Source organism: Pelodiscus sinensis, chromosome 11, assembly GCF_049634645.1.
Source record: "Pelodiscus sinensis isolate JC-2024 chromosome 11, ASM4963464v1, whole genome shotgun sequence".
In the NCBI taxonomy this organism is placed as follows: domain Eukaryota; kingdom Metazoa; phylum Chordata; order Testudines; family Trionychidae; genus Pelodiscus; species Pelodiscus sinensis.
Window position 1 is genome coordinate 31,858,372 of NC_134721.1, and position 14,927 is coordinate 31,873,298.

The 14,927-nt window shown below is 45.1% G+C and overlaps 1 protein-coding gene across 15 annotated transcripts in view; it reads left to right on the plus strand.

Annotated features, from left to right (window-relative positions):
• WNK2 (WNK lysine deficient protein kinase 2) overlaps nt 1-14,927 on the plus strand; it is a 198,929-nt gene that overhangs the window by 72,458 nt on the left and 111,544 nt on the right. For all 15 annotated transcript variants that reach the window (XM_075938948.1, XM_075938945.1, XM_075938946.1 and 12 more), the window contains exons 6-7: nt 12,663-12,751; nt 13,818-14,037. In XM_075938948.1, the coding sequence (XP_075795063.1) occupies nt 12,663-12,751; nt 13,818-14,037 (309 nt within the window). The remainder of the gene's footprint in view (nt 1-12,662; nt 12,752-13,817; nt 14,038-14,927) is intronic.

Sequence of the window (14,927 nt, forward strand, 5' to 3'; positions counted from 1 at the left end):
AGATTTAATCTTTAATACCCAAAACATGCTTGGCTTTGCAGGTTCAAAGACTTTATGCCAGAGTCCAGCATGTTTTCTTCTTCAAACCTGACCTATGTTTGAAGAGTGTGAGGAGGCTCTTTAAAAGTTTTTCACTTTTCCTGTGTGTAGTTCTAAGGCCTTGTGAAGTTCAGCAGCTAAGATCATCATTAGGAAATATCCCTATCCAGGAGGTGAAAAGAGGTAACTCTCTCAGAGGTGGAGGAGCTGGGTGTGCTTTTTGTTGACAAAGACAGCTGTTCATACTGCTGTCTAATGAGGAGGGCTCTAGTTGGTATACTTTAGAATTTTGCTGCAGGGTTTCCTTGGGAAGAAGAGAGAAAAGACAGATGGCTTTTATATAGTGATGAGAGGGATCTTTTGATGTCAAATAAGAACATGAACAGCAGTGTTTCAAGTGAATCCTATAGTAAAAGAAGCAAGAATAACAACAGAATTAGATGTGAGCATTATTTGTTTAACGTATATTATATGTAGCCTTGTTATGAAATGTGATTATTTATTTCCTCAAATGTTTTGTAGGCCTACAGAAATCCATTGATCTCGTTTAAAAAACACACACACACACACACACACACACCCCAAAATCAAAGAATGTTAAATATGGGTGTAAATTCTAGGTTCTTTTTACACTCTAACTATTTTGCTAAATAAAAATTTAACTCTTCAAAGGGAAAACCAGGTACACTTCAGCCCAGAAAAAGAACATGAAAATGGGTACATAATAAGATTTTCTTAAATAAGATAAAAATCTACTTTAAAAAAAACCCTACCAGTTTGACTATACAGGCAGTCCCCGAGTTACGCAGATCCGACTTACGAACGGGGCTTTTCTCGCCCCGGAGGACGGGAGCAGCGGGAGGCCCAGATGAGCCGCGGTCCCGCCGCCCGCGTTCTCCGGGGCGAGAAAAGCTGCTCCCCGTCTCCCTGGTCTGCTGGTCAGACCAGGGAGACGGGGAGCAAAGCCTCGGAGGACGCCTGCAGCAGGACAGCCGCGGCGCGCCTGGGCTGTCCCGCTGCGGGTGTCCTCCGAGGCTTTGCTCCCCGTCTCCCTGGTCTGCTGGGGGGAGGGGGGGCAGCTAGTGCTCCCTCCCCCCCAGCAGACCAGGCTTTTCTGCCCATGACGCCTGGGGTAGAGCAGCTGGGGCGCTGCTGGGTTGGTCCTGCTGAAACTGACCAGCAGCGGCTGAATCAGGATGCCTGGGGCAGAGCAGCTTGGCGCTACTGGAGCACCCCAGCTGCTCTGCCCAAGGCATCCCCAAGTCAGCCGCTGCTGAAACTGACCAGAGGCTGACTACAGTAAGCCCGAGGCAGAGTTGCTCTGCCCCCGGCTTCCTGGAATCAGCCGATGATCAGTTTCAGCAGCAGCTGACTTGGGGACGCCTGGGGTTCTTAAGTTGAATCTGTATGTAAATCATAACTGGCATCCAGATTCAGCCGCAGTTGAAACTGATCAGTTTCAGCAGCGGCTGAATCTGGACGCCAGTTCCGACTTACTCAGGGTATGTCTACACTACAAAGTTAATTCGAACTAACGGACGTTAGTTCGAACTAACTTTCCTAGGCGCTACACTAGCGCTCCGTTAGTTCGAACTTAATTCGAACTAACGGAGCGCTTAGTTCGAACTAGGTAAACCTCATTTTACGAGGACTAACGCCTAGTTCGAACTAGCTAGTTCGAACTAAGGGCTGTGTAGCCCTTTAGTTCGAACTAGTGGGAGGCTAGCCCTCCTCAGCTTTCCCTGGTGGCCTCTCTGGCTACAACCAGGAAAACTCTTCTCCTCTCCCCCAGCCCCGGGCCCTTAAAGGGGTAGACTCTGGCCAGACGGCACTAGAGTCAGCCAGCCCTGCCCGGAGTCTCTGCCCCGAACCAGTGGCTGCAGGATGAGCCAGGCGGCCAGTGCCAGTGACACGTCCCCTGCCCAGTCCCCCAGCACCCAGGAGCCAGCCAGGGGCCGTAGACGGCGCGCGGCCTCCTGGTCTAGTGCGGAGGTCATGGACCTCATTGAGGTTTGGGGGCAGGCCCCCAACGTCCATGATCTCCGCACTAGGAGGAGGAATGCGGCCGTCTATGGGCGCATAGCAGCCGCCATGGCCAGCAGGGGACACAGGCGCACCCAGGAGCAGGTGCGCATTAAAATTAAAAAGCTGCGCCAGGCGTACGCCAGGGCCACAAGAGGCGGCGCTGCTGCAGGGGCTGCCACCTGCCCCTACTTCACTGCCCTCCACCAACTATTGGGGGCAGGGCGGTCCGTGCCAGCCCGGGGGACATCGAGCCGGGACCCGAGGGCCCTGACCTGGGCACACCAGAAGGGTCACCGCCAGCAGTGTCATCCAGGGAGACCGTACCAGGTAAGTAGTTTGAATTAAGTAGTTCGGGGGGGAGGTGGGAGGGAGACCAGGGACCGCGCACCTGGGCCATGCCTTCCACGGATCACGCAGACACCTGTGCACGTGCGAGCACGTGCCATGCCACCCTTGGGCAGGTGGCTCCAGCTGCGTGACACCCAGGGGCCATTGCCCAATAGGCACATGCTTGTGCAAAGAGACGTGACATGCTCCCGACCCCGGGGCAGGACCCAGCAGGATGATTTCCCTTCACATGTCCCCTCTACACGGAGGCAGGGGACATCTCCCCTTCCGCCGCCCCGGCCACACTATACATGGCACAGGGACATGGGTGCGGTCTTGGGGCAGCTCCCAGTCCCAGGGAGAGCCAGACATCCTGACCATGGCCTCTGTACAAGCACAGTGGCTGTGACGGTGCAGGACATGGTCACCCTCACGTTGCGGAGTTGGGGAGGGGGCTGGGCATCATCCTCTGCGTCCCCAGGGAGAACTGACCACTTCTCTTCTTTCTCTACAGCTGCACCAGCTGCTCGTGCAGGGCGCACCACCCCGCCCGGGACATGCTCCCGCACCCGCGGCCTGCTCCGGACCGCCAGCATGGAGCAGGAATACTGGGACCAGCACCTTGGGGCCCTGCAAGCCGTGCACCGCACACTACGGTCGTGGATGCGGGAAGACCTGCAGGTCCGCCACGAGCTGCTGGCTGAGCTCCGAGGGCTGAGCACCAACCTGCAGCTCCTGCTGCAGAGCATGGTGCCCCGTGCTGATCCTGCACCAGCTGTCCCCCAACTGCTGTCCCTCCTCCTACTCCTGCTCCCCCTCCCACCTCTCCCTCCTCAACCCCCACAACCTCTTCCTCAATGTCCACACCCCCCACCTCAACCTCCGCACCCTCCACCCCATCCCTCCGGGGACGCTGAGGCCCCCTCCCTCGCCGTACTGGGAGGCGGTCGGCCCGGCGAGACCCCCACCCCTGATCCTTCAGTTTCCCCACCCCCTCCTTTCCCTTGCTTCCCCCTTTCAGCTCCCTCCTCCCAGTTTTCCCCCTCCCCTCTCCCAGCCTCTCTCTTCCCCTCTCTCACCTCCTTTTCCCAGTTTCCCCGAGTTTTGTTAAATAAACAGAGTTTCTATTTTTGAACACACGTGTCCTTTATTTTGTACATCAATAAGAAGGGGGGCTAGGGAAGGGTAAGTGGAAGGAGGTGAGGGAGGAATGGGGTACGAGCCCCCGATGGGGAGGACTGGGCTGGCTCTGCGGGCTTCTGGGGGTGGAAGCTCTCCTGCAGCCCCCCCGATTGCCCCCTCTCCCCAGATGGCAGCCTGCGGCAAGTGCAGCCGGGCTGATGGCCGAGTGCTGTGATGTGCCCAGTGTGGGTACTTCGGGCACTCCAAGCCAGGACTGGTTTGTAAGCGGGGCACCCCTTAGAACTGTCTGTCCGGGGTGGGGGTCAGGACCCTTTAAGCGCCGCCCTCGACTAGCCTGAGACAGCATCTCCACGCTCTACGTCCTCCTCTGATGCCCTGCCGGCACTGCTTCCGGCCATCCTTAAGCCCTGTTCAGAGTCCACTCAATGTGGACTTGCTAGTTCGATTTAGCAAAACGCTAATTCGAACTAGTTTTTAGTTCTAGACGCGTTAGTTCGAATTAGCTTAGTTCGAATTAACTAATTCGAACTAAGTTAGTTCGAACTAGCGCTGTAGTGTAGACGTACCCATACAGATTCAACTTAAGACTAAACCTACAGTCCCTATCTTGTACGTAACCCGGGGACTGCCTGTAACTGCCTACTAGAAGACATGGGTGGGTGGAGCAAAATAAAACAATAAAATAGTAGAACTCAAAATTTAAAAAAAAAACACTTTTTCTTTAACCGGATATTGCATTGTGCTGCAATCCACCTATGTTATAAGGTAATATTTTTAATTATTTCTAATTACTTTTTAGATTTAACAATTTTAAAAAGCTCTGAGTGCACTCTAATAAGAGCCAAACTTAACAATCACCATACTAACTATAAATAAACTCTGCAATCGGCATTACATAATGAAATGGAGATAATTTACCTCAGCCGGTGACTATATGAAGAAGCCCCTTATTTCTGTTTCTCTCCACCCAGTCCATCCTTCAGTCCTAGCCAGGTGGATTCCCTCATCCTTTTCCAACCCCTCCACCCCCTCCCTTCTGCAATGTAAATGGCTTTTGCAAAGTGTCAAAAAAAAACTAAGGGTATGTCTACACAGCAGCGTTATTTCAGAATAGTGTGTGTCTACACTACAAGCCTTTATTTTGAAATAATGTTGAGCTGGAGGACGACTTATTCTGATTCCTGTAACTCTCATTTCACAAGGAATAAGGGAAGTCAAAGGAAAAGTGTTCTTCCTTAGACTTCTTGCTGTGTAGACAGTGCCAAAAGCCAAATTAAGCTATTTCAACTTGAGCTCCGCAATTGACGTAGCTGAAGTTGGATAGCTTGATTTGACATTAGCCCTGCTGTGTAGACGTACCCTAAGTTCAATTATTTTGGACCAAAGAGAATTAGTGGTTCTCAGTCCACAGCACACAGCTTTTTGTTTGGGCATAGGAGGGTAGATTAGTTTTCTCCAATGAGCTTCTCACCAATGTGGGAATTTAAGAATGTTTCCCTGTTAAGAAGAGAGAAGCAAAAGTGAAATTTTGGTAAGAGCGACCTGGTAGGGGAAGAACCACTGGAACACACCCCAGCTGTTGTGTTCATGCCCTTAATTTACTTTTTCAGTATGGGAAAATGGTCTTAGCTTTTTCTATATTTGCTTATCAGCAAGTCTCCAGACAGACCATTTAGAGCAATTTCCCTGTCTTGGGAGCCAACCTGTTTGCTCACTTGATGAAACCACAACCATGTACTGTACCTTTACTCAGTATCCAAACTTCTTTTTGAGATGCCACCTACCGGCTTATCTACACGTACTGGGGCATCGCCGCATGGCGATTGATTCTCCCCGGGAGCTGAATTAGTGGGTCTAGACTAGAGATGTTAAAAATTGTGTAATAGGGTAACCGTGTAACCACTAAAAAGCCTAGTGGTTACACGTGCTGTGTGCTCTGCAGTATAAAGCTTAGCTTAGCTTTATACTGCAGAGCCCACAGCAAAGCCTCCCTGTGAGCAGGGCTGCCAGTCCCTGCCAGCCTGGCTTCCAGGGAGGAGGCTTCACTAAGGCACTGAAACCTCCTCTGCAGGAGCAGAGCAGGTAGCTCTTTCCCACCCGGCTCCCAGGGTGGAGGCTTTGCTGCCCTGCCACAGCAAAGCCACCTCCCCTGCAGCCAGCTGAGTGTAACCGTCACTATTAACTGATAAGCATCAGCTTGTTGGTTAAACGGTTTTCGGTTATACTCTACCATCCCTCATCTGGACCCACTAAATTGACCTCTGATCGCTCTCTCATCGACTATAGTACTCCACTGGGATGAGAAATAGTCTGAGGGGTAGCCATGTTAGTCTGTAACTTAAAAAACAAAAAAGAGTAGTCCTGTAGCACCTTAGCAACTACAAAATATATATATATATATATATATATATATCACGAGCTTTCGTGGGCAAAACCCACTTCCTCAGATGGGATGAGAAATGTAAGGGAGAAGTCAACAGGAGAGTTTATCTTTTTCATTCATTACAGTGTAGACTCTGCAGCAACCAGCTACGTTATTCACGTAGCTGGGGTTGCATAAGTGAGGTCAACATTACCCTGTACCAGAGACCTGCCCTAAGTGACAATGACATGAAAACCCAGTATCTAATGGCTGCCTTTTCTGGCTCCACGTATATTTTACTGTGAGCTTTTGAACAAATCATTGTACTAAGTCAGCATACATTTGCTTATAAATGGGATACACTCTTGTGTGGAGAAGGGAGTGTTTTAAAACCAGTTGGAGACCTTTTGATAGGGTTGCCAGGTGTCCAGTATTCACCTGGACAGTCCGGTATTTTCGGCTCCCGTCCGGTAAAAAAAATTCAGAAAATAACGGACACTCAAAATGTCTGGTATTTTCTGATTTTTTTTTCCCTGGCAAGGAGGCGAAAATGCTGGGCACCTGGCAACCCTACAAACACTCAGCTCCCGGCCTCCCTCCCCTTCCCACTCTGGCCCCCAACATCCCCAGCTCCCATGCTTACCTGGTTCCCCAAGGCTGCTGGCACAAAAAGGCTGCCGGCCAAAAGACCTAGCGGAAACCATGCTTTCCCTGGGTCTTAGTACTCAACATCTCCCCTGTTCCTATCCCTGCACTTAAAGGAGACATGCTGTTTTATTTAAACATGGACTGAGACTCCCTTGTGCTAGCTGCTGTACAAACAGACCTCTGTCCCAAAGAACGTCGAAACAAGAGACAACATGTGGAGACAGATGGGAGCAGAAAGAAACCATGAAACAGCACTTGATGGGCAGTGATCTCATCCAGCCAGCTGCCTATCTGCTTGTCGAGACTGTTGTAGGCATCATGACAAAGAGTTTTAAGGAGCGAAGGGGGTGGCTTTGTAGACGTGCATGGGGATCTTCATGCATGAGAGGCATTAATGTGTCACAGCATTTAGGAAGTTGACACTGCCTTTTTGAAATGTTGGTTCCAAAGCAGTATTTAACTCAGTCAGCTGCTGTTCAATGTTGTTCATTTTGTCCTATGCTCACAGCTATCGGTCCGATGGAGCTGTCTGTCAAATGAGACTTTCTGTAAAGCCGCAGATTTATTCTCTAGATCAGCAATTCTCAAACTTTAACAAATTGAGGACCCCTATTTTGATTTTAAAAATTTTGGGGTTGGGCAAAAAAGGAAGGAGTTGATCAGTGGGTCCCGAAGGCCTTGTTTGAGAAGCATTGCTCTAGATGACTGACTCCATCGGGATGTCCAAATGCAAGACAAATTGCATAAATGTAAAAAGCTCATGCTGACTGGAAAACCGAACTAAACTGAGCTGTGCTGTGGAGTGGCTTACATTTCCCACATGGTTAATTCATGTCATGATACTTATGGGATAATCTGGGACTTAAAGAAGCTGGAATAATCTCAGGAAGCCCAACTAGATATGTAAGCAAAGTATTTCTCTTGGGGAAGCTATACCAATTAATTAAAGGTTCTTTGGTAATATGTCCAAAGTTATCTCCATTGTCAGTTTCTTTTCATTATATTGATATGTGCGCATGAGTTCTCCAGAAAGCAGTAAGCTGTAACATGTTATGGTTTTGATTACCCATTCTTTCTGACAAGTATAATCAAGATAGAAATAGCTAACGGCTTTTAGCAAACTACAGTAGCTGAAAATGTGTAACGATCTGTGTCACATAGCTTTCCACCATGAAATTGCAATGAAAAGATTTATCTAAACACCAGCTCCCTTACTAAATCACAGTTCTCATCCTCTGGTTTTGGTCAGTTCTACCATTTGAGGGTCCAAACTTTTGGTGTGGTAGATAGATTAGTCAGTGATATTTCTTTCTGGCCAGGGGTATGATTGTGGTGGGAGGAAGAAGAAATGGTAGCCATCCCACCCAAAAAACAATGAGATGCCACTTGCAAATTGATCTTCGTAATCTCCCTTTCTGCACTTTGGTCAGCACCAGCGGTGGATTTAGGGTAGGGCGAGCGGGGCGGCTACCCCAGGCCCCGTGCTTCCCAAAGCCCCGCTCATGCGCTGTGGCGCCACGGTGCATGCGCCCTGTCAGAGGGGGGGGCCCCATGAAATTTCGCTGCCTGGGGTCCTGCGGCGCTGCCCTTGGCCCCGCGGCACTCTCATCTGCCCCTGGTCAGCACACACCCATAGCGGGTATTGTCATTTATATCCTGTTGAGATATATGGCAATGCAGTTGAGAGTTGTCAGGCTATCCGCAAATACTGAGTTTGTACATGAACGGAAGGATTCCTTCACAATCTTAAGAGTTGGAGAATGAAGTTTTCTGTAACAAAAGCTTTGATTCTGGGGCTTGTTTTTTTTATAAAGTTAACTTTTATTTGGGATTTCTTTAAAAAAAGGATTAACATTTTTCCATTTATTTTTAAATGGGAATTCTATTAAGCATATTTTTCTTCATCCTTATGAACAGTTGTCATTCACTGTTTTAACAAACCCGGGCTGTAGTCAATTTGGTTTCCAATAACATTTTCTTGTGGTTCTCAAATCTTAAGCATTGATTTAGCTGTGCCAAAATAGAGCACTACTACAAATTAGAGATGTTAAAATGTGCCTAATTAAATTTCAGTGGTTACACACCAGGGAGGGGTAGAGATGACAGCAGTGGGGATCAGCTGACTTCTCGGGAGCCAGGGTGGTCAGCTTTCAGACGGGATCCCCATGTATACCGGGAGCCTGTGTGTAACCGTGACCATTAACTAATCAGTTAACCGTGTATACAGTTACACCTTCACATTCTTACTCCAAATTTTTCCATTTTATCTCTTTTTTTTTTTTTTTTTTTTGGTAAGGTTTATTGAGAAGCAATTCTATTCCAGGTTCATCCTATTTTTCTGGCTCATCTTGGTTCAGTCTCTTCAACATTCGCTGAGTTATGTCAATTTTCAGGACTGTACTTGATTTGGTGGTTGTATCTCTTTTCTGTTTGGTTTTATGAGAAGCAATGCCTTTCTAGGCGCATCCTAATTTCCTGGCACAACCAAACCCTGATGTTGCTTTAAGCTATCATAAGAGACAGCTGTATACCAAATCTGATGGTCCTAGCCTTAGCTCTTACTGTTCAGGAGCAGTTCTTGAACAAACAGACAAACTCTCTAAGATATATAGTAGACTAGTTGAATGCCATCAAAGTCAGATACAGGTTGAACCTCTGCCGTCTGGGACTCTCTGATCTGGCAACATACATGATCTGGCAGGAGCTTGCAAGGCTGGCAGGGATGCCACACCTGGGATCTGGGGACAGTGGTGCCAGATGGCTAGGGAGGGGAGTCCAGCGGGGAGGCTGGCAACCCTCCCCAGACCTCCCTTGTTCCAGCAAACTCCCTAGTCCAGGACCAGTCTGGTCCCAAAGGTGCCGGACCAGGGAGGTCCAATGTGTAGCAGCATACTGTAATGAGACACTATTCTATCTGAAAAAGAATTTCTTAGATAGTTAAGACCATTCAGAAACCAAGACAGTTAAAAATATCTGGCATATTTGACTAGAGAGTCAAGAGACATTTTAAAGAAACATAGTCAACTTAAAAAACTTCATATAGTACATTACCATAACTAAAAGATTAAAAATGCTTTTTTTTAAAAGCATTTGATGTATTTGGCAGCACTTTTCCTTCCTCCGGTTTTTCTCTTCCATTGTATAGTCAGCTGTTTCCCCCTGTTTGAGTCTTCTCCACCCCTGTAGAGGGAAAAAGAAACAGTCCTAAAATTATGGTAAAACCACAAAATTGGCAGGAGGATTCAGATGTTGATGCAGTAAAGCAATGCTTTTAAACTAATTTATTTTAAAAACTAACATGACATCATATTGAGCAATGTCTCTTATTCTCCAGGTCATTGGTTCCAATTAACCATTAGTCTCAGACCAATTGTCAGAGATGTAGAAATAAAAGGTAAATATTATATCTTTGTTCCAGCTCATCATCTTCCAAATGCAAAATTGTTTCCTCCCATGAACTTTCTAGTATTGCTCAATCTAGTTTTTATTGTTTCAATAATTCTTCTAGTTCATTTGGAAGCCTGTTGAACAGCCCATTACAATATTGCCAACCCAAAGCGTTCAAAAACTTTGAGTCGGGTCCCCCAAATTAATGAAATTAATTATTGTATACAAATATATACTACTGGATTCATTTTATTTTTTTCTGGTTTTTGAACCTTTCAGACACACTAGGGAAACACTTCCAAGAATTTGGCCTATAACCATGAAGTCTTACAAACTTTTTTTTAACTAGAAGCTGAGATTTTTTTCATAAAACAGGAGCTTGAGCTTTAAGAACAACAAATGTCATGAGGCTTACAATAAAATTGCAACAGTTGTTAACTGACTTTCAGAAACTTCAGTTCTTGAACCTAATCTTTGTTCTCTTGCAGCACATTAAATAATTCCTATTTTTTGTATTGGCCCATTTTAAGCTACATTCTAGACTGTTAAGCTTCTTCCTTCCTCCTTCCCTTTCCGTGATTATCCTACTGTAGACAAGTATCTTCCCTCTGTGCTGTATATACTCTAATAAGCTGTGTCTCATGTTGTTAAGAAGCTACTCCTGTAGCTAATGATAGTTCCCAGGGTGAGTAGGCATAGTTGTAGACAGCTATCTAGAAAGAAGTTTATAGCTGCCCATCATAGGTGCTATAACCACCTCTGAGCTCCAAATTGCTCGGGGTTCTCAAAGGCCAGCCCTTGGCAGGACCACAAATATTTCACACATAATGTCAATGCAAAAGTTGACAAGCTGTTGGTCATTTTACACTGGTTGTCAAGGTTATCCTCACTAGGAAGTCTAGATACTGACCTGTCCTTAACGTAAGCGCTTATGATTGCTTAATATAAGCATTTTAGGTCATAGAGGGTTAATACTTAAAAATCTGTTAATTTAAATTTTATTTTATTGCCCAGTTGGAGGTCCTTCCAGGGAAAGTCTGGGAGAGACACAGTAGTTTAAATAAAATGAACTTAGACCCTTGATCAGATCCAATATTGCATATCATTTGGCACCCCCTTTTATTATACCCAAAAGTTCCCTAGTCTAATCATTAACATTCAGATGTGATTAATCAGAGCTACATACACTCAGTTTGTCCTTTTTTTGTATTTTTGTTTTATGGATCACCACAGCCTGTTGCCTGTAGAATATTTTCCTTTTACCAATTCTTTCTCCTTGCTGTCAGAGGAAAACTCTGGAAGGCTCCATCTCTTTGTATGACCACTCCATGATTTCTCAAAAAGCATAGATTACATGTCTGAAGCTTTTGAGTAGAAGGTGAAAGTGAGGTGGGCAGGCTGAAAACAAAGACCAGACACAATCCAAATTTAAGGCTAAAGAGCCCTCAGACCTTGAACGTTGTTTCAAAGTGAAGGCTGAGGGTAGGATTTTCATAGGTGTTCCAGGGAGCTAGATGCCCAGCTTCCACTGAAATTCTATCAGGACATTTACTGAAGGTTCCATTCAGGGCTGACTAGAGTCTTCGCCAGACGCTGTGGGGGGAGTCGGCTCTGGGCCCCTCAGAAAGAGTGGGGCTTCAGTCAGAAGGGGTGAGGTGGCGGGCTAGCCTTCCCTAGCCTGTTCTTCTGAGCTTCATGATGCTGGCAATGATTTAAAGGGCCTAGAGCTCTGGCTGCTGCTGCTGTCAAGGCGATGGCAGCAGTGGCTAGGAGCCCCAGACCCCAGAGCAGCTGCTCTCCCCTCCCCTTTTCCCCACGTTTGGTAGCCCTGGTCCTAGTTCAGCAGCATACTTAAACATGCTGAAGTCCTATTGAAGTTGTGGGTGCTTGCTTGCTTTGCAGTATCAGCGTCTAAGAGCAGAACTTTTCTGAAGAGTTGTACGGCTAATCTCCAAGGCAATATAGCCTTGGTCACAGCCTGAAGTCCAATGTACTGGTGTCCTTGTCTAGCACAGTAGGTATTGGGAATATACTGCTGTGTGTTACATATCACCTGTGCAGTTTTCTTTTAATTATTTTGTTTCCACATGGGACATCAAGAAAAGACAAAAGAGCATGCAAACTGTACTGTAGATTGAGACTTAGAATTTTCTCGTGTACACACACAGTCTTTCTGTTCAGGTAAGAGTCTTGGGATATGTTCATCCTATAAAGAGTGTTGTTTGGCTGGCGACGGGTCCCGTGTTATCAGCAAGCACGGGGAGATTATCTTTGACTGCCATGGTATTTTTTCACTGTGTTCTCTTCCTGCCACAACTCATACCCTCTCTGTTATCTCTCTCCAGCTTTTAGAGCTTTCTGTGAGTAGCAGCCTGTACCTCAGCTTCTGCTGCCTACTTTAGAGGCAGGGATTACATTGGCACTTCCCCTCTTATATTGGCCACAGAGTCCGATCAGGGTTATAAAGCAAGTCTGCCAAGTATTGGTAATAACGACAAGGGAGATTTTTATGATGAATTGCAGACTGGCACACACAAATTAATCCGCTTCTTTCAAAACACAGATATATTTAGTTTTGGAAGTTGTCTAATTTCTTATTTCCATTCCAAATTAACCACTTCTTTAGGTTTAAAGTATTATCTTGGGTTTTAGTACAATTTTTCCACGGTTAACATTCCTGCAGACTTATTGCAATTCTTGATCAAACTAATGACTTTCCCTTTCTTTTTAGGGTGTCAAGCCAGCAAGTTTTGAGAAAGTTACAGATCCTGAAATTAAGGAGATAATTGGGGAGTGCATTTGCAAAAATAAAGAAGAAAGGTTTGTTTCAAAGTTTTGTCTGAAAATTCATTTTTATATTTAGATGTATTAAATATATCTCTGGGTGGCCATTATATAAAAGAAAGCACACAAACCTGTACACCATATGAAGGATACAAGACTGCTTCTATCACAAGCAACAAAGATCATGATAATAAAATTGGCCAGACCTTCCCTCCCCTTTATAGATAAAGGTCAGAAATGACCATTCTGATTTCTTCTGACCATCTAAGAAGAAGTCTTAGAAGTCATTCCACAGTTCCTGCTATGAGCACAGTCATTCAGGGTGGAACTAAAGGATCGTCTTGCTTTAAATGCTTTTTGTGATGGTGAATCCACCATACACCTTGATAAGTTATTCCAGTGATTGACTCACTGTTTAAAAATCAACCAAACAAATGACAACTTCTTTGAATTTGTCTAGCTTCAGGTTCCAGTCTCTGGTCAGAATAGGTGCTCATAGTGGTCCCTTCTGGCCTTGCTCTCCACCATGACTCCAGGGAGAACACAAGCAGGTTTCAGAGGGCCCACCAAACTGGGTCAGTGTTAGACTCACTGGGGCCCAGGACAGACAACTGAAGCCACACTGCTTGGGACAGAAGCCCAGAGCCCTGAGTCCTTCCCCCTGGGACTGAAGCCAAAGTCGAGACAAATTAACTTCTGGGGGCCTTTGTAGCATGGGAATTCCTGCTGTAGACCAGAATTGTGTCCCTGATAAGGGGCCTCCTCTCACCTGCGTCATATTGAACTCCAGACTTGTAAGTAGTCTGGGGAAGGGACTGCATTTCTGTTTCCCTCTGCACTTTGGAGCACTTGGTACATAAATGAATAATGCTGAAACTCTGCCAAATAGCAAATGTCCAATTCCCAAGGATTCCTAAAAATACTAGACATACAGCTTCTGCCTACTAAGAATACAAATATCTTATGGATTCATGTTGACAGTGTTGTTTTTGTTGTTAACTTGGCCTTTAGAGGGCTTTTCTATTTATGTTAATAAATACTTAATTGAAAGTGTTTAAATTATGCAGTATTTGATATTCTTTTTGGACATCATCTGTTCCAGATATGAAATTAAAGACTTATTAAGCCATGCCTTTTTTGCTGAAGATACTGGGGTAAGAGTGGAACTTGCAGAAGAAGACCATGGTAGGAAATCTTCTATTGCCTTAAGACTCTGGGTAGAAGATCCTAAGAAACTGAAAGGAAAACCCAAAGATAATGGAGCCATTGAGTTTACTTTTGATCTGGAGAAGGAAACTCCTGATGATGTTGCACAAGAAATGGTAAAATAAACTTCTCCTGACAAAAATATGTATATAAGTAGTACCTAAATCTCAAAGGACAGCAGGAGCAAATCTGGTAAAGTAAATTCTACTCAAAAGGATCAGGCTGTCTAGTTTAAATAGGATGACTCTTGTTTATGAATGAATGGTGGAAAAATAACTAAAGTTGTAAAGAGGAAAACTAATACTCTGGAAAGTGTGTTGTTTAATCCCAGGAACAGGCCAAAACAACAACAAACTATGTAACCCAGTTCTGTCAATTATATGTCTTCAGAAATGATTGGGGACTTGCTTAAATCAAGGATGATTTCAGACTGCAACTGAGTTGGAAGAGATAAAAATTCTAACCAAAAATTGAAAAACATTTTCCATTACATTTTTCACAAACACTTGTTCCATACTTTCAAAAAGCTCTTCTGGTATTGAAAAATAAGGAAGATAAGAAAAAGTCTATAAAGAGGCATTGAGCTTATAAAATTAAGCAGGTAGCTGATATAGTACAAAGAGCGATGGTAGAGGAGAATTTTAATAATATATCTAACTTAATGAGTTTTTTATATTTTCCTTTGTAACCTGTTCTGGTGTTTGTGTTTTAGAAAAAATTATCTTCTAATATCTCAATGTAATTCTTAGAGTAATATTTTAGGTATTCTGGGCTGTACTTCAATGCAATTGAGTTTGATGGAAAAAAGTTTATTTTTAGATTAGATTGATGAGACCAAGAAAGTCACTAACAAGTGTGGTGTGAAGTTATACCAGTTAATTAGACACTCATGAGGAAAAACCAAGTATTACGTGGTTGTCTGTTGGCCAAGATATGGTGTAAAGCTGCAAAGGGGAAAACAATCTTAAATTAATAATAAATATATATCATAATAGTATCTTAAAGC